The sequence below is a fragment of the Platalea leucorodia genome (assembly GCF_965183815.1).
Source record: "Platalea leucorodia genome assembly, chromosome: 3".
Classification (NCBI taxonomy): Eukaryota; Metazoa; Chordata; class Aves; order Pelecaniformes; family Threskiornithidae; genus Platalea; species Platalea leucorodia.
The window spans coordinates 13838493-13859408 of NC_138825.1; the positions used below are offsets into that span (position 1 = coordinate 13838493).

At 37.7% G+C, this 20916-nt stretch overlaps 1 protein-coding gene across 7 annotated transcripts in view; it reads right to left on the reverse strand.

The window, feature by feature from the left end:
* Nucleotides 1–20916, reverse strand: part of MRPS5 (mitochondrial ribosomal protein S5) — a 74804-nt gene that overhangs the window by 38179 nt on the left and 15709 nt on the right. For 6 of the 7 annotated variants that reach the window (XM_082306655.1, XM_082306656.1, XM_082306651.1 and 3 more), the window contains 3 exons: nt 9871–9996; nt 9333–9566; nt 4643–4677 (listed from right to left, as the gene is read on the reverse strand). In XM_082306655.1, the coding sequence (XP_082162781.1) occupies nt 4643–4677; nt 9333–9566; nt 9871–9996 (395 nt within the window). Of the gene's footprint in view, nt 1–4642; nt 4678–9332; nt 9567–9870; nt 9997–13108; nt 13224–20916 lie in introns of all 7 variants that reach the window. The other variant, XM_082306657.1, reaches the window with a different exon arrangement.

Here is a 20916-nt window from a genome sequence, read left to right on the forward strand (position 1 = left end):
ATTGGCAAGGGACTGGTTCACTTTTTCCTGTCTCAAAAAGGGAGATGTTTGGCCACGTTTCAAGACAAATGCAATCAGACATAAGGTCTGGCAAGAAAATCAATGTTTGTCATTTATAGCTTGCTTAGAGATATGCAGTGCAGAAGAAAGTTGCAGTCTCAAAGAGATTAAAATCTGAGTATGAGGTTTTATTATGACCACAATGCAAAATCTTGAGATAGAATAACTGTTTTCAAGTGCATCCTACTAATTAAGAACATGTTATTCCTTGCCAGTTTTGTCAGAAGAAGGATTTTAAAAGGATTTGCATGAAGGAAAAACAGCTGTTCCAACAGTATATGACAGCACATGGTAGGGGATAGAGAGTATGATCCCTTCCAAAAAGGGCATTACTAGTGAACTTTGGTAGTGGAACACAAAATGATATGCTGTGAGTGAAACTAAACAGAAACTCAAACATAGATACTTTGGAACAAATACCTTGTCTGGACACAGGTGCAACATAACATTGGCTAAAAATACAGGCAAAGTTTCAGAGACCTGTTTGGTAAGTGAAGCTGTACTAATGACAAGAGTAAAGTGATGAACCCATTTAAAATTGCACAACAACTCAATGGACAGTCACTTTATTTTATAGTGACAAAAGGGTGTCACCATTCATATTAAGCAAAGAGACCTGATGTGCATCTATCACAGAATGTGATAGACTCAGGTTAATACCTTGGCTCTCAGGTCATGGTTAGAAATAAAAGAAGTCTCTTTTTCAAAGCAGCAGCTAGGCTAGTATAGTTTTTCAATAAAGCAGTTAAATATTAATTGCAAATGAAAGTTCTGATGACAATCCTCAAAGGAACATAAATCTAATAAGCAATTTCATCTGTAGATAAGTAAATAAAGTAAGACTGTTCTGAAGTGATATATTTACACAATTGGTCATAGCCAACACAGGTTCATGAGGGGAAAGTCTTGTTTAACCAAATTAATTTCCTTTTATGACAAGGTCACCCATCTAGTTGATCAAGGGAAGCCAGCTGATGTGGGGTCTTTTGGAATTTAGCAAAGCTTTTGATACTGTCTCTCACAGTATCCTTCTGCACAAAACGTCCAGCATAGAGCTAGACAAGTCCATAATACATTGGGTGAACTATGGCTGATGGGTCAGGCTCAAAGAGTTATATTAAATGGGGTTACATCAGGCCAGTGGCCAGTCGCTAGTGAGGTTCCACAGGGCTCTTCAATGTTTTTATAAATGATCTGGACACAGGAGTCGAATATGCATTAAGTTTGCTGATGATACTAAACTAGGAGGAACTGTGGACTCCCTCGAGGGTAGAGAGGCCTTACAGAGGGATCTCGATAGACTAGAGAGCTGGGCAATCACCAATCATGTGAAATCTAACAAGAGCAAGTGACGGATTCTGCACCTGAGATGGGGTAATCCTGGTTATACAGACACACTGAGGGACAAGAGGCTCAAGAGCAGCGCCACGGAAAGAGATCTGGGGGTTTAGGTTGATGGTAAGCTGAAGATGAGTCAACAGTGTGCCCTGACAGCCAAAAGGGCCAACCGTGTCCTGGGCTGCATCAAGCACAGCATAGCTAGCCGGTCAAGGGAGGTGATTGTCCCACTTTGCACTGCACTGGTGCGGCCCCACCTCGAGTACTGTGTGCAGTTTTGGGCACCCCAATTATAAGAAGGACATCAAACTACTAGAGTGTGTCCAGAGGGGGGCGACCAAGATGGTGAAAGGTCTTGAGGAGTGGCTGAGGTCACTTGGTTTGTTCAGCTTGGAGAAGAGAAAGCTGAGGGGTGTCCTCATCGCAGTCTACAACTTCCTCAAGGAAGGCAGCAGATGGGGAGGTGCTGACCTCCTCTCTCTGGTGACCAGCGATAGGACACATGGAAATGGAACGAAGCTGCGGCAGGGGAAGTTCAAATTGGACATTAGGAAAAGGTTCTTCACTGAGAGAGTGGTCGGTCACTGGAACAGGCTCCCCACAGAAGTGGTCATGGCACCAAGCCTGTCAAGAGTTCAAGGAGCATCTGGACAACACTCTTAGTCATATGGTTTAGTTTTAGGTAGTCCCGCAAAGAACAGGGAGTTGGACTCAATGATCATTACAGGTGCCTTCCAACTCAAGATATTCTATGGTTCGATGATTCCCATTACTTTACACACAAAGCTACAGGGTTGATTCATGTGCCATAATATTTGTATAACAAGGTTTAATTTAATTTATTGAAGAACAACCCAAATTTTGACAAAAAGTCCTTAGGAATTCATTCGGTCTGTGAGGGTTCAGTGGCAGTTACCTGGGGCTCAGATTCTTCCACTCTGGGTGCCCAGTGACACAAAGGAAGTCACCTTACAGCAGTTGTTTCCGGAACGGCAGTGCTCTCTCACAACCACCTCTGCAGAATGCTCCACAAGGATGACTTCCCCCACCATGCAGCCAACCTGAAGAGTCACAGGCAGTTTCCTGCTTTGTGGGCCTTCACAGACTGGTGATGTGGGCTTCAGGGCACAAGAAGCCAAACATGGTTCTAAGATCTTACCCCACCCTTACTGCTGTAAGTAGCACTGAGGCACTCCCAGTCCCTTCTCCTTCACCAATAAGATATACAGTTATGAATAAGAAAGACTTGGCCAAATCATATCTTATGGGGGGGGGCCTTCTGATGCCCACACCTGAAAGTGGTCAATTTGCCACACGGTAGAGGGTTTTGCTTTCTAATGGATCAATCATTTTAGCAAATATTAAGTCCTTTTAACACATCAGGTATTTAAATAAATAAATAAATAAATAAACGTCTCAGTTGTCTAAAAAACAAAATTCTGGACACAGACAGAGTTGGAAATGACTTGGCCACTGCTACCACAGGTCTCACTAAAATTACAACACAAGTAGAAGAGAAGGGAATATGCAAGGATAGAGAGCAAATAATTGTTCTCACTTCCAGACCTGCTCCCTTTCTGGATGCTGTGCATCACCTGATTCTGGACTGCGAACAAATGAGTCACAAGAAATCAATTTCTTTCTGAAGTCATGATTCCCCCCAACAATGCTTATACTAGTTGTATGGTTTCCATAGCAACTACTGTATTTGAAATGAAAGAAAAACTAATAAGATAAATGAGAAGCATAAAATATCTTGCAATAGTGTGGGTGTGTGTAGCGCTAATTGTTAATGGTCTGCTTTGGAATGAGTTGCAATTTGCCTTCTTTGGTAATGGCTTTTCCACAGAGAAGCAACATGGGTCCACATATCTGCATAACTAACACTTTACATTTCACCAGTCAAAAAATATTACTGATGGATTACCTTGTTTTCGAAGCAAAATCCACCTTTATCATATTTGAAATAAGTATCTTCTCTGACCACATTCTGAGTGGTGTTTCTGTTGAAATCCTTAAGAATTTGGGTCACTAAAGAACTTTTTTTGGTAGCATTAAGGACCTTACCCTTTAGCTTGAGGTTTTGCTGTCAGTCAGCAAATATCTGATTTAGTAGTCAGCTAATGTCACTTCACAGCAACCAAGGGATTGCATACAACCAGTTACACATTGGAAAGCTACTGTATGTTTAAAAAAGGTGACAACATAACGAAATGTAAGAGATTAAGTATTTTTAAATCTCTGTAACTTTTAACTTAACACAACAAAGTTATTCTAAGTTGATTCACTGATTTTATTAAATACCTAGAACATGCAGAATGCATTTCAGCACATATGCTGTTCTTTAAAATATTCCACACTTCCATTAAGAAGCCCTAGTCAGCCAGTCAGAGAGCTCAAGAGTACAGAGAATAATTCTATGAAGTCCAACCAGGAATAAGTTCACGAGATAAGCACGTGAGAGTCAACCTTATTATGTGCAAATAAAAATAGCAGGATTTACAGCATACGTTAGATCTTATTTACTAAAAAACAGACAAGAAAAATACCAAAACACAGACATCTTTTGCCAGTTACTAGTTTTGATTCATATATATTTTTAGAGTGAGATGATGCAATACAATCTGTTTAGAAATGAGGGTGGAAACAAGACTTACATTAGTCCAGTCATAACCATCATCCTTACTCTGTCAATAAGGACAAAGTGGATATAAAATCATGAATGGGAAATTCTGTCGGAATATTTTTCCCAGAAGACACAAATATCATAGGTTAAGACATTTAGGACAAGTGAGTATTTTATTACTTGAGAGGCACACAAAATGGGATCTTCATCCTACTCACTCTCTGCCCTGTGCCGCCACTCCCCCCCCCCTTTAATTAATTATTTATTTTACAAACTGAATTATACAACTTCCTACTTGTAGTTTTGTCTGAGAAATAACCCTAACACCTAACTAGGTTCCTTATTATGGTTGTATGTGAACTATTAGAGCTTTATCTGTAGGCATCTGCCATTTCAGAGTTGCTCAAAACCACCTTCAAATTAGATATTATTTGCTCAACAGAGAAGATAAGGGCCCAATGAAAAGAATGACAGATTATGTCATGTAGTTGAAACAGAATACCAGACTAATTCATATTGCTGTAAGATTTACTTAGCAAAGACTGGCTAAATAATTGCCCGTTCAATATAAAATAGTGATAATTATTTAAAGTCCTTAAAAAGATTTGTAATGCTTACCTCAATGACTCTTGTTTCAAAATCTTCGTAAGTTTCTGTTGGGAGAAAAATAGGGTATTACATTTCCTTGTATTACTTACCTATCAGCACAGCTGCCTGTAGGTGGTATAATTTAAAAAGGACACAATTTTTATGTAACTAATTTATAAATTAATCTCAGAAGTAAGTAGAAAAGGCAAGAATAATTTGAACAAACATATCTAAAGTGAGCTTTATTAGTTGCTTCCTTTTAAAAAGACCTCAAATATGTCTTTTTACTTGACTCCATTCGATCTCTTTTAGAATAAAGTCAGTGAAAAAAACCCAGCATATAGCTCTTATTTATAAAGCATAGTTTTGTTCATTTCTTCACTAAAATCAACATATGTGAAGAAAACTAGCTTAAAAAAATTCCAGTTAAAATGATAACTTCCCAGAAAGTGTAATACTACTCTTGTTATAATTACAACACAGCTCCTGTTATAATTAAGAAATGACAACTGTTAAATAGATTCATTGTGCTCTAGTAGGGACCCCAACCTCCAACTGTAATCAATCTCTCATCTTTGTAAGTACCATACATACAGGGATGTAAGATGGAAACAGAAGAATTCTTCCTAATTCTTTCCAACTGCAGAAATGCTATGAAAAATAACTATCCACAGCGTGTTATGAAAACAGAATTTTTTGGGTTTTCACTGGCTGGCAGTGTAAACTGCCTTCTTCCCTAAATACTACTCTAAAACTGTAAATGAACCCCAAATTTCATATAAACTGAGCAAAGACTGTAGATGGTTAAAAAATAAAAAGGTAAATCACCAAATGGGTCACATCCATCATGTCCAAACTATTATCCAATATTGTTCAGAATATTCTGAAACTTGTATTAGGCAATCAACAGGGATTCAAAGAAATTGCAAGTATTTCTTGATACATATTTCTGTGAAATTCCAGAAAGCAGAGGAGGAGGATAAAACAAAACTATACATAGCCACTTCAAATAATCAAGAATCACATAGCCAGACTGTTTTTTTTCCTCTTTCAATTTCAAATTCTGCCTGAAAAAATGTTTTTGCAATCAGAGACAATTACAGTATCATTTATTTTGTCTAGTAACAGTTAAGGTGTTTTGCATTGTAAAATAAAGATTGCTTCTATGTCACATCTGTTCACACAGAGCTCTGTTCAGGTGAACATTACATACTTGGCTCTAAGTGGCAAACATTCTTTTCACTGCACAGAAATTTAGTAAGTTTCTGCTTTGTCATTAGAAGGGACTTCAAAGAAGTAAGATGTTTCTAAAATGTCTTACAACATTGTGGGGGAAGAAAGAGCAAGAATACTGGAGAGCTCTGGGCATGACGTGGGCATCTACAGGTACTGCCTCCAAAGACAGTAAGTCAAATGAGAGAGCAAAAAATCATGCAAACAGCAGCCCAGTCAGATCTTATCCATAGGCCTTCACCCTGACACGCTGTAAGAAAAGTCAGCAAGCAAATCCCTTAGGCTTGGCTTTCAGCAACTCCACCAGCATTTCTCAAAAGCCATTTTATAAAAGCAGGCAAAAATGCTGCAAATCATGGATACTGCCAAAAAGATCCCATTTTCTCTGAGTTTCTGTTTCAAAACCTGATGACCACACAAACACCTGAATATAAATTGCAAATATATTTGTTTCTTTTTATGAAATTGAGAGCATACTTATAATTGATCTACATTTTAATACAGACACATTTTCCACAAGAAGTATCCTATTATCAGCTTGGTTGTGGAAAAAAAAAACCTACTGACTTTGGAAACAATGGACAATGGAGTAAAATGCAACATCTTGGTATAAGAAGCAGAACAGATCCTTCCAACCTCCTACTTTTCCAATTTATCTCATCAACAAGAGCATTTCAGTATAACATAGAAGACCAGTGTTAATTAAGGCATTTAATACTTAGTTTATTTGGTGTAGTCACAGTGAGATTCTTGAGAAAGGCTTGAGAGCTGAAAACAGTATAATGGTGAAGAACTGGAGACTCATTCCTTCACCAAACATGGCTTTATCATTTACACATAAACACCAAGATGATTATAAACATGACCATCTCGGCACAATTTAGAGATCTGTTAGTCTACAAGAAGTAGACTTCTAGCTCACAACAGAGGATAGGAATGCCAACAGGCACTCTGTTCCCTCTCCAAAGTCTCTTCAGTTGCATAGAACACCATAAACTTGGAAGAAAAATAATGTTATTTCCAACTGAAAAATACCATTCTTTCTCTACTCATAGCTAGCACAATAAGTAAAGGTGTAGTGGAAGAAGATCCCCCGGAAAGAATGAAGCATATAAAATCACAGTATGTCCCCAACTATTTTCTTGGTGTTTTGTTTTTGTTTTTTTTTTTTTTTTTTTTTTTTTTTTTAAACATATTGGTCAATTTCAAACCAATTTGTCAGATGTTGAAGGCTAACAACATTGGGGTTTCTACAAATTTCCTGTACCTGTTTTCATTAGAAAATATGAATGCTGCTGAAGGGATGCTGCAGCATATGCTCAACCTGCATTTGTTCCTAGAGGATCTAATACCAGAATACTAGGAAGGGCTGAACTGCAGAATCTCTATCAGAACTCATGCTTGCTTAGACACCAGGGAATCCAGCCATGCCATAGTCTCAGGACAAAAGGATTCACTCGGTTTGGTGGTTTCAGGTCTATTCCTCCTACCACCTTGACAGTGCTTTGCACACAGCCAATGTCCCAGTTCCCCTGCAAAATCATTAATTCTCTGAATAAAAAGATGCTGAAAGAACTATGGGTACCTGAAAATCCCTGCAATTTTTAACAGATTAAAAGGAAATTAGTGTATACTAATCCAAAACTGCTTTTTCTCAAGCACATTTATAATACAAGCTGACAGTTTCATTCTCCTATTTTGACTGTAGTACCCTTTCCTCTTTTTGACAGAACTTGACCTGACTACTACAGCCTCCACACAGCCAACTTTAATGCAAATAATCAACATCAATAGTATCAGCCAAAAGCAAAATCAAGGAAAACACCAGAAGGTAAAATTCATACATGCATAAATGTTGTTTGCAACAGCTGCCACTTCTTTTAATGGAATAAATGACTTGAAAATATATTTGAATTTAAAAACAACATAGTCTTGTGTCTGAAGTATGGAACTGGAACCATGAACTTTTCTTGACTTGACAGGCTGCCAAGTCCATTGTTTCATCACTGCCTTCTATGGAATATTGCTTTCAAGGCAGTAAAATGAAACACAGGGAAGTAAATATAGAAATTCCTTCATTTGTATACTGCGGTATTATGCCGATATTAAAATAGAATGAATTGTGCTTAAAATTGAAGACAACCAAAAAATACTCAAAGAGATTGGCAGGCAAGCTCTCCTTAAATTCACAAGGTAAATCCAAGGGAAACAATGTATCTCAGATACCACAGCAGCACAAGCCACAAAATCATCTATACCAGCTACAGGAATGGAAAACCTGGGAAGGGAACAGAGAAGTAGATGATAGCAACAATGGCATGAATTTATAAAGCAGAAAGCTACAAAAATGCCAGTGTAACTTCGATCTACACAAACGCATTACATCACACTGGAAAGACAATGCTCTCACTACCTTATGGCTTGGTTCAAAGAATGCTTGAATTTTTAGCTGAAGTCCAATAGAATGTAACCAGAAAATATTCACAGAGAAAAAGAAATTAATAAACAAAGCACCAGGAAGACTGGGGAGCAAAGGTGACTGCAAGAAGATCAGAAAACAATATAATTGTGATTCCATGTGCGCAATTTCCCCGTTATGTTGACTTGCTGCAACATATGTTCCAAGATCCAAGCTTGCACTGGGAGATCATATTCCTGGACAAAGAGAGCTCTGAAAACATGAACAACCGTAACTGTTAGAATGACTGGAGTCTGCAACAAGCCTGAAAGAACAGTGCTAGAAAACATCTTAGGTCATTTTACTATAAAAGCCTACAGAAAGACGACAATAAGCATACAAGCATCCTTTAAGTGCTTTACAAGAAAATCTCAGCTGAATATGAGTAAGAACTCATTTTCGTATTTAATTAGTTGAAAAGGATTAGGCTTCTAAATGTTAAACAAAGCTACTATAGAATTTCTAGTCGTCTAAATAACAGCACTGTAAAAAAAGTTAAGGTCACCTCTCCACTCTACATATAGGACCTCTAGTTTCACTATATTTAACTAGGCAGCACATAAATAAAGAAAGAACTTCTATTAGCTACATTCAAACTACATCATCTTTAACCATATTTCATTATATGAACTAGAAAAAAAAGCCTGATTTATTCCACAGGATCCTTTAAGAAACTACAAAAAAAGGGTTATATTTCATATTCAAGACAACTGATGCTGAACACAGAGAAATATTTCCATACTTCAAGACTCTCAGTCTACAACATAACACAGTACTCTCTAATACGGTATAATATCACACAATCTATAACATAATACAATACTCTAACAGCTATATTAAACTAAGCAGTGATTTAACTTGTGTTAACACAACTTGTTCTTTGATTTAGCTGCCTTGCTTCATGTATGGGCATGTAAGACAGAAGTATAAAATCGATTTGCAATCACAGGAAAAGTCTGGATCTCACTTTCTCCGAGTCCCTTACCAGACAGGCTAAGTAAGACTAAGATAGATATTCAGTTTTCTTACCTCCATTAGGACCTGGGTCAGGAGGATCCAGAATGACACCTCCCCAACACTTTCCACTCCATCCTCCTTCTCTCTTAACTTTTATTTTTCTTTTCTTCTCCCATGTATCTCTCTGCTGAACAATTTCAGACTGAATTCTCTCTCGTTCTTCTTTTTTTCGTTGAGTAACTGCCTGGACTCTACCACTTTGTATCACAGGAGCATTAAGACCAGGCCAGAGGAAACCAGAACGTCCTTAAAAATAACAGAAAAATATTTCATTTTATGCCAAATTAGGACTGAAACTCTGCACACTGGAAAAATGCAATAAAATGGAAGGTTCTCACATATTTCAAGTGCGTTTTATGATACAGAATTTATATTTTAAAACCAAGAATAACATTAAACAACCATATCAGGATTTTTGTTAAAAGACAAAACTACCTGAAGCAGTTCTGACACCACAGAAATTAACAGCAATTTGTCAATTTATTAAATCAAGAATCACCATACACGGAAAGATCAAGACATGTTTTCAGCCCCTTATTTGTGAATCTACCTTCACCAATCTCCTGGCCTTTATTGAGATTCTTCCTTAGCTTTTTCTTCCTTCTCTTTCCTCTTCCTTTCTTTACTCCCACACCGGTCTCTGCCAAAGCTCCTTTCCATAGCTCATCAGCTGTCACTGAAATAAAAAAGCTTTCATAAGTAATATACAGCTTATATTGGAAACTGAAGCTGAACAAAAAAACCCTTGAAATGTTAACTCTTGCTTGATCTTTGCTGGGATTTAAACTGTAGGATTACCGCCTTGCTAAGAAAGTGATTTCCTACTATGTGTATATGTATCTGGTGCAGAGATGTGCCTCTACTCCTGATGACTGCAATCAGACAGGCACAAAGACAGGTGCATGGTTTTTAAAATCTATTTTGAAAATCCTTTTAAGGCAAACATTCCTAACCAGTAACCAGTAAGGTATTAATTTCCAGGTCATTAAAAGAAAATCATTCATTAGTAACTCAGAGCAGCAATACATGGAAGTACTTATCCAAGGACAAATATCAATGACAATCAAACTGAATCACTCCTAAAAATATACAAGGGTTAGCCTGCTTTAAAAAGCCACAAAACACAAGAAGTTAACCAACAACATAAATCTGGTGCTGTTCTCATGTTCTGACAAAATACCTCATCTCTGTTATTGCCTGTATAAATGCAAAGGAATGTAAGGAGGAAGGAAAGTAAGACACTTTAAACAGCCTCATCACAGAGCTCAGGCTTTGGTCAGGCCTCCTCACTCAGTGGCTGTGTACAGGACATCCACTGTCTTAAGATGTTTCACCCAGCATATGAGAGCGTGACATGGGAAGCACATATCTGGTAGTTAACTTCAAACTACTGTTTGCCCAGCTGATGGAAATATAGGATATCATCATAACTTAGACAAAAACAAACCACACCAAAATGAAACTGATGATGCAAAGAAGACACCACAGACAATATTTCATCCTATTAGTCCAGATGAGAAGGCTATTGCCACACAAGCATCACCAATGTTATATGTGCAGATTAATGCTATTATATGTTTCACCCAGGGGCAATGTTACTATGGCAGTTTAAATCTCTTGTCTTCTCTGATTAGAAACTGATTTTATTTAACGTAGACAAAAAAAGTCAGTGAACAGTTTTAACCAGGGGAATTAAAATAACTATGCTCAAATCACTACAGTTTCCCAACAGCAATCATTCTTAGAGTAATGCATGTGAGAGATCCTGTCCCACAGACTGGCAAACACATTGGAACTGCTATGTTGACAATACAGTGAGGGACAGGAGCTATCCAGGATTTCTAAGGTACTGCTAAGTGCCCAGGTTTATTTTTGTATTGAGTAAGTTTGTATATAGTGTCAAGGTGGCTCTTCCAAAGGTACGATGCTCATCTTTTCAGCCAAAATCCTTTTCAAAGTGGGATGCATAACTGCGATTCTTTTTTGAGAAGTACAATCCTGAATCAAGTAATAAAAGCTCAGTACATTGGAGAACAACCATACAAGGAAGGACACACAATACTACAAGTCCAGGAAGCTACAAAATAGTATCCCCTCAAGATGGGCAAGAGCAGAATGGCCTAGAAAGTCACTACATACCCAAATAATATATTGTACGAATAGTACAATAAACCAAAGTATGTAATACAGATGAAATCTGTACAGACAAGTGGAAATTGTGTATTATAGACAAGAAGAAATGCCCACAGATTGCACGTAACAGCAACATTTATCACACTTCTTATATGCTGTGAGGCAAGAATAGTATTTGCTCCTGGGTAGGCTTTAGTCCCTGTAAAAAAGAAATTTCTGTCTGAAATTACACTCTCTTTTCCAGACATTCAAGTGAGGTTTATGGTTAAGAAATTCCCACAAACAGTAACTGTATCAAATGGCTTGAAACCAGTGTCTGAACTGTCAGCCACTAAAAAATTCCCAGCTGAGTACAACAAATGGATGTATGTAGCTGTGTGCTAAATGCAAAAAATAAAATAAAATAAAATGCAAAAAATAAAATAAAATAAAATGCAAAAAATAAAATAAAATAAAATATTCTTCAGGTGTACAGAATTCACCAAACAGAAAAACTTCATTGCTGACTCAGCATGTTACTTTCAATAAAAGCCAAACTGTGATAGGTACTAGACTGTCTACAAGTAGTGAATATTACCCTAAGATAACATGGCATTAAGGTTCAGTACAGAAAAAGACTGGTAGTAAGCAGGTAACATATGATGCAGTTTTTCATGTTCTAAAGCAGACTACAGGACTGTTACATGAGTTGGAAGGCTGACGATCAATCATGTTAAGCTGCTTAGCTTATTCAGAAAACACTGTGTAACTAGCAATTTCTTTTTTCTATGATAATCCTGCTAGCCTGGAAACATGGAATTACAATAAAGGTATTTACGTTTTCCTTTGCAAGGTTATTTTTAAGCTGGAACATTCCTCGATCTACTGCAGTTTGTGTGGCCTCAGAAAGGGTCATAACACCTACAAAGGAGGCTGCAGAGGGGCAGCAACAAGCAGCTGAGAGATAAGAACAGGGAGCTCTTGAGCTGGTAATACACTCAAGAAAAACCCAGCATTTTGAGCTGTATTCTAAATATCTGTATGATAAGATCACTTAATCTCAGTAGAGGAAAGTAGCAGAAGTCACGGAGTAAGGAGATTGTTTTGTACCAAAGGAGACCAGTCAATGCCAACAGATCCAGCAAGATGAGGTCAGACTGAGTCAAGTTTTGGCCTCAAGCACTGCACAAATTCTGACAAAATTAGAACCAGAGGAAAACGTCACATTTGGTACCAAAGTGCAGTTAATCTCATCAGTCTATAATAATATCATGTGTTTGGAAAGCAGCTGAATTTAATGAAACACATCAGAAGCCTGCAGGCCACAGAGCTCTTTATAAGATGGCAGATATCACACTGATTTTAAGATAAAGTGACAAGAATGGAATATGGAAGGGATAGGAAGATTACAATGGTGGGGACATTGCTTACGACAGACAGACAACACAGCAACAAAGAAAATAAAAATCTGACCATAAGAAAGGTCAATCTGACTTGGCAGCAAAGCACCAAGATGACTGGAGAGCATAAACACAGGCAGGAGAAATGTCTTGTAGTGGAGGAAATAATCCCAAATAGAAATGAGGATTGCTGTACTGCTTTTCACATTTGCAGAAATGCTCTGAAATGAAGACGGTACAGTAGGTATGCAGTCTCTTAGTGATTTGTGGCCTTACCTTTATTTTGCCTTTGTAAAATGGGAAGCTGCATGCATTCCTCCAGAGCTAAAATAGACCCAGTCATAAAAGCCACCACACGTCTAGTCAGTTACCAAAAGCACATAGCTACTAACTGAAAAAAATAGAAGAAAATGTGTCATATATAAGATTTTATTTTATGGCCTAGAAAAAGATCCACTATTGAATTGCACTAACAGCTGCTAATAGTAAGTTTGTATGACAACACTCCATTTTGCTTAATCTACATAAAAGATGTTTGTAATATTCTGAAAAGGATTTTTTTTTGTGTGTCTTTTTATACTATCCCTGAATTTCAGGAACGCTAGTGGTTACTTCAGAGGAAGATGAATATTAGACCACACCTCAGGAACTCACAAGTATTACTAAAAAGACTTGCTGTAAACCTATCAGAAAACAGTATCCTAGATCCTGATAAACCGAGATTAAAAGCAGATTTCTTTGCCTCCTGCAAGATGAGTTCCCAGCTTGCTTAGAATATAAACTACAAAGAAAGACAAATAGCAGTAAGTTGGAAAACTGAAGGGAGTAAAAGAAGAAGAAAGAATCAACTTTGTAACCAGCTAAGTAGGCTCATTTCTTCCACTTACAAGCCATTTTTCCTTAAGTTTTTTGATGAAAAATAGCCTTGTGGCAGCACAGCAGCAGACATCCAAAGACATTAATATTAATGACATAATAAAAAGACTAATGATCATGTTATAAATAACATGCTTCTTTCAATTTACTGTTGCCCACTAATGCCATTAAGGTAATACAGATGCATAGCTGTAAAGAACTTAGTAAGGTCTTTTCAATCACTAACATTCTTTTCCAGGTTTCAGCTTAGAATACATACTTTTATTAGCATATGAATTCTAAAAACATATATTTCAACCTCTTTCCTTCTCCAGACACCAACAGTTTTGCCACCATCTCCAAACAAAAACAGAATTTGGAAAAAATACTTCCCACACATGAAACATGAAAGAGCAGCTGCAAAGCAAATGTGTTGCTTATGTATTCTATTACAAATTGCATGATAAATTACACAGTCTGCTTAATGACCACAAGGAGACATTTTTTCTCGGAGGCAGGTCAAAGGCTTAAAAATAACTCCTCTAGGAACCAAGCCTCACAAACCTCACTATACTGAAATGAAGAGGGCACTTCCTTGACCTCGTCTTCTCTGATGAACACATGCTTACCCATCTACAGAAAAGAGAATGCACTCTTGTCAGATCATTTATATGGGTTCAAAAGCAATCAAACAAATTCATAGAAGAAAAAGCCACCTAGAGCTATAAATTCAAAAAATTCCATGTCACAAATCACTGAAGGTTGTGAGGTTTTTCTAAGGAAACACCCGTACATGCTCATGCAATTCTTACTTTCTTCCCATAGCATCAGCTGCTGTTGGAGACAGGATGCTCAGTTAAATAGACATTTGGTCTGATGAGGCAAGGTTTTTCTCATGTTCTAGAAGTTAATTTTTAACTTACTCCTCTAAGACACTACCTTAAGGTATAGTTTTCATATTCAGTATCTGTTGGTTTTGAAAGACATTTCTGAAAAAACAGTATGGACTCCATAAGTTCTTAGAAAACACACACGTTACCATCACCTCACCACAACTGGAAGCACTGAGGACTGATTAAGAATAAGCCAAGCATTAAACAGGTATGAAAAGGCCTGCGCTCAGAGCTGGTCTCTAGGTATAGCTGAAATAGGATGAGAACAGGGAAAATCATGTGTCATTTATCTGTACAACTTCGCCTCTTAGAGGTTCCAGTTGTAGAACAGATGTCATTGTATAAGATGTTAAAAACAAATCCATAACCAGTCTTCTGTTCTCTAACATGGTTGTACTTCCAAAAGTCTACTGTTATGGCTATCATTTTAAGGATGTGCATCTCTGATAAGAACTGTGCAACTGTATATTAAACAGTGAAAAGTCTGTTCATGTACCAGACAGCTTATAAACAAGTTCTTCACTACTGAGAATTGCATTTCAGTATTTGTTCTCAACAGGCAAAGCCTCAAGAGAGAGGTCATTCTGTCAGTGTTCATGAACAATTAATATTAAGTCATCCTTCTAAAGCAGGATGTACTGAAAGTCCAGAAAGATAATGAAGTTCATCTTTATAACGCTTTGATTATGTGGCTAGTATCTAATACTGGCATTAAGGTGAACACCGTAATCCACTCGCTTTTAAATTGCATAAGTTCTCAGTGACAACTCCGCTGCCAATAAATTGATATCCCATCAAGTAAGAATTTTTAACATGGCATGACATGATGAAACTAAATTATTAAGCAGTCTCATCACTGAGATACAGGCAGAACTGGATTATTCCAATTAAATTGGGGTTTATGATTTCTCAAAAAAAGGTAACTGCAACCCTGTCTCATCAGAGCTAACTACAATAGTCTACAGGAGTTCTAAACATTAGGCTTTCCCTGTAAAATGACAGCTTTCTTCAGAAGCCTGGAAAGCCCAATAGCAGTTAATTTTTTTTTAAAACCCCTGATGGGTTGTAAAAATTCTGCAACTGTACATTCAACATGTAGTTGTTCACAGTATTTCAGCAGCTAAAGTGGCACTGGACATTTCAGTTGATTCTGCAAGTGCACCATTTGAGATATTTAAGGGCCACTCACCACAGTAAAGATGTACTTAAGAGACAGCATAGGCCCCAGTGCTGCAGCACCTAAACAAGAACAATGTTCTCTAGCTGTGCCCAGTACACTGTCATGGTGGGAAGTTCTCCAACTGGACTTCTGAAGCACTTTTTCTCCTGCTAGGCACAGTAATCTTGAGAATAGTAGGTATCTCTCATTTCTGAGGCTCTGATCTCAAGTTTTAACTAGATACAAAGACAGCCTGAAAAATTAATGATAATTTGCAGTCTTACGCATGTATGTGGTTTATCTTCCATTAGTTTTCCTCTCTTCTTGTATAACTATAGCTTCCTGAAGCTTCAATTTTGATTATATAATTAGCCAAAAACCTCAGACTATTTCTGATTACATGTGGTTTTTTTATTAGGAAACAAAGCAGCATATGGACAGCATAAAACATAAAGAACAAGCTAAGACAAAGGCACTGAAACAATGTTTAAAATTATTCAAAGAATTACCTGAGAACCTCATGTGACTGCTCAAGAAAGGCATGGAAAGAAAAAACATATCATAGTAGTGATAGTTGCCAGCGTAAGGGGTGCTTGATCCAGCAGCTGCCTGAAGTGAGCCCAGGAAGAGTTTGCAAGGGGAGTGAGGGAGATGTAGCTGGCTCAGGGCAGGAGAGAGAAGGCAAAGGAAGTGATGGCAACCCTTACATCCAAAGGAAAAGATCCCCTAACTTAATTCAGTAGATAAGACACTTATCTGGAATCTGTAGACCCAAATGCGACTTGATTTGAAGGACTTAAGTGCAAGGTCCTGCACGTGGGTTGGGACAAGCCCCAGTATCACTACAGGCTGGGGGATGAAGGGATTGAGAGCAGCCCTGAGGCGAAGGACTTGGGGGTACTGATGGATGAAAAACTGGACATGAGCCGGCAATGTGCACTTGCAGCCAAGAAAGCCAACCATATCCTGGGCTGCATCAAAAGAAGCATGGCCGGCAGGTCGAGGGAGGTGATTCTGCCCCTCTACTCTGCTCTGGTGAGACCCCACCTGGAGCACTGCATCCAGCTCTGGGGTCCTCAGCACAGGAAAGATATGGACCTATCGGAGCAGGCCCAGAGGAGGGCCACAAAAACGGTCAGAGGGATGGAACACCTCTTTTATGAAGAAAGGCTGAGAGAGTTGGGGTTATTCAGCCTCCAGAAGAGAAGGCTCCGGAGAGACCCTATTGTGGCCTTTCAATACTTAAAGGGGGCCTATAAGAAAGATTGGGACAGACTTTTTAGTAGTAATGTAGTCCTGTAATGACAGGACAAGGGGTAATGGTTTTAAACTAAAGGAGGGTAGATTCGGACTAGACATAAGGAAGGAATTTTTTACCATGAGGGTGGTGAAACACTGTAACAGGTTGCCCAGACAGGCTGTAGATGCCCCATCCCTGGAAACATTCAAGGTTAGGTTGGAGGTGGCTCTGAGCAACCTGATTAGTTGAAGATGTCCCTGCTGAGCGGGGGTTGGACTAGGTGACCTTTAAAGGTCCCTTCCTCCCAAACCATTCTATGATCCTATGACTTCAACCTTGGTCTCCCATTTTCTGCAAGAATATGTTTTTTCACAAATTCCATTCCTAAAAAACAGCCCCCAAAAACACCTTTCTGTTTGCAGTCCCTCCCCATCGCTACTTAAAAGATTCCTAGGACAGAGGCTGGCACAGAGCAGGCTACATGAACTACTCTAACCATCTAGGATTTGGCAATGAACTGCAATTTAAGTCACTTAGGTCAGGAAAAGGAGTGCTCAACTATACTTTTGAATCTGGGCCTTACAATGTCTTGCCTTCTCTCTCCACAGCCTAAATGTGCCTAATAACAATATCCTTAACTACAAAGCATTTAAGATAAAGGTGCCAGGCAAAAATGTACACAGAGCAGCTGTCTTAAGAGCAAAACCCACAACTTATTTCAGTGGCTGAACATGAACCAAACATGAAGCAAATGATTTATATGTCACTTTCAATTGCACATATGAACATTTAATTTCAGGCACAACACTTAGTAGTGGCTGGAAGCATTCCCACAGTCACATGAAATACCTAATTCCGGAACAAAAGAAGTGAACCATCCAAAACAAAGATGGAGACTGATTTTATATCCCTTCATAATCTTCAATTGAACTCTCATACTGTTCAAAACTGTGAACTCAATCCATACCATCAGTTATTCCTGACAAGCTATGTTTGTAATATAGCATTTTCCTGTTAGTTTTAGAAGTGGAATCTTCAATTCTAAGACTTACTCAGCCTGTTTAAAGATACCTATGGAAACTATTTAACTCTTTTAATAGGTTGAATCCTCTCCTCCACAATTCAAAAGGGAATACTGTGCAGATGATAAAACAAATAGATTTATTTATGAGAGAAAAATGGAACAATGGCATACTAATATTGGACGGATCACTTATAAAAGGCAAGATTCTAACGCAGTTTCGTCAAAATCGCGTGTTCATCCCTAATGAGAACTGTCATTGCTACTTCCTTTATCTCCAAACTGCAACTGTCTGCCATCATGCAACATCATAGTTTCATGACTCCCTGTCTAATCCCAGTCCACAAGCAGAAAAGCCTAGATCCATAAGAAATGAGATATAGTGCTGGCTTACTCTCAAGTTTCCTAAGTGACCACGCTCAAAACGTTGTTTTCTTCAACTGCAAGAGAGACTCCTTACATTCTAAATGGAAGTGTATCATGCATATCTGATATTGAGTTCTGCTGAAAGATAATGAGAAGATAAAAAACTTTCTCCCTCTCCCCCAAGTGACTCCTTAAAAAAAGAAAAGGGCTGCTTCAGCAAAATATGTGTTCCTCTTCGCAACTCTGCCTCAACCCTTTTAAGATGTCATCTTCTGGGGATATTATCTGTTAGCTCTACAGGGCCTTTACTCAAACCTACAAAGTTGTGAAGAATATAAAGCGTGAAAAATACAAAGCATTCAGTCTAGACAGCCTACTACTGAGTCACTCAAAATTAATTTGGATAGCAGGTGGTAGCTAACTGCAGAACTGCAAGAATCTGGACATTGAAAATGTCTGAGAAAGACAAGGTCTACTGCAAGACCATAAAGAGGAACCTGAGGCCATGTAAGAGATTAGTACCATGAGACAGATATAAGATGGTTTTAGATAAACTTCACAGACTAAAAATTACAACTGCTCATCTATGAAATGCTTCCACTGAAAACTTAACCTCATTTCTACTTCTCACTGCTAGCTGGATTTCCACAACAGCAAAACAGAAAACAACCTCATCTACTAACAAACTTTCTGGCTTCTGTTTGTTTTTGTTAATACAAGGCTGAAGCTCCAGGGGCTACCTACTTATTCACAGAAGTTTAATAGTATCATAAAAAAATGCAAAAGTTCTCATTATGTGGATTACAGAAAAGAATTAGTTTAGGTGTGTCCGCAAATTTGTTGGTAGCAGAAGATGTCTCTATAATCTAACTATTATTCCCATAGGACAGCATGGGAAAGTTTTGGACAACTTCCCCAAAACCAGAAACAGATCTATTGCATTATGATAGTACAACAAAACCTCTGGAGCTGGAAAATATTACTCTGAAAGATGCATTCATACTGCTACACAGACACAGTGAATAACTCAACTGCAAACCTTGAGCACATTTTCACAGCGCACTTGGCATTAGAATTCCACATTTTTAAAAACTGGCAATTTAGCACAATGTCAGCAGGAAATTGCACACATGGGATTTTCAGGTCAATCACAATTCAAATCCTAAACAAATCCAGCTACAAACCCAGTCATTAACAGACTAAAAACTTGTTAGCTTAAACAAAGAACCAAAACTGCTGTAAATTATCCTGACAAACATCTAAGAAATTGTATTTTTTCTTCATAACATCTTATTAAAAAAACTAGGACCTTAACTAATAATGCTGTTGTAAATGCTACTATCTTTTGAAGGTTGCTTTGATTATTAAAGCTTTCATTTGCAGCCTTTTTATTTTTTTTTAAATAATAAGTATTATGAAGCTGGCCTCAGTGTCACCAGATGGATATGGAGAACAGAGATTTCAGCGAGGTTTGCAAACTAAACACCATTGGCCTGGTTCATTTCGTCAAAACAAAACAAAAACCAGATGCCAAGTGCCTTCAGAAAAGTTACACTGCAGAGTAGCAAATTAAAACCCAATAAAATAGCCCGTCCCATTAAGTACAATTAACTGTAAGGCATTTAATATTCACTCCCCTTTTTCTGACTAAACACAATTAACCAACTGTTCTTCAACACACATGCATACATAGGCATCCCCCTTGTAAAAGGGAAAAAAAAAAAAAAAAGCAGTTGTATATGTGGAGTTTTTTACATCCTTAGTGCTGAAACATCAAATCTTTTCATATGTTACTACTGACAATGACAAGTGGTAACTCGGTAATTATTTATCTGGAGTGTTCATACTTACAGAAAAATTCTTTAAAAATTGAAAAACAAAATCATATTTTCACTCTGATTCTCAAATTAGGAATGGCAGAAAAAATGAACAATTTAATCCAAAGAAAACTCACATAGGACTACAAAAATTTAATATAAAATGTAATTAAGGAGCAGGCTTTCAGGAACTGGTGTTTCCAATAAAGAATACAAACACAGAGATTTATACTGAGTATAATTGCTTCCAGTAAGCAAAGCCTCTAGAGACAAAATGTGTTACTCTCAGTACGATTTTATATTGTTGGTCTAAATGATTCTCCCTTGATTGTTACAATCTAGTTCTATAACCTCTAAAAAACTATCATATTCCTTATACTGTATTCTAACCTAAGATGAAACATCACCTAGCAACAGAGAAATTAAGTTGTTCTTTTCATTTGTTCCCAAGGGTAGCTAATGGAATTAATACTGTAAGTAGGAAAGCATAGTTTTTATATAGTCCCAGTATCAAATAAAAGTTCTTTATTCTCACATACACTCGGATGCACAACGGATGTTGAGAAAATTATGCTTGCTGGTTTGGATGATTGGGGTTAAAGATAACTCTCTTATAGCTGGGAAACAGCCAAATCGTTTCAGTATTCATGACACATCTGTGTGCCTCTGCTGCCTTCAGGAATGATAGCCCATATGTTTCAACCCAATTCTATGGCTATCAAATTTAGAAGGT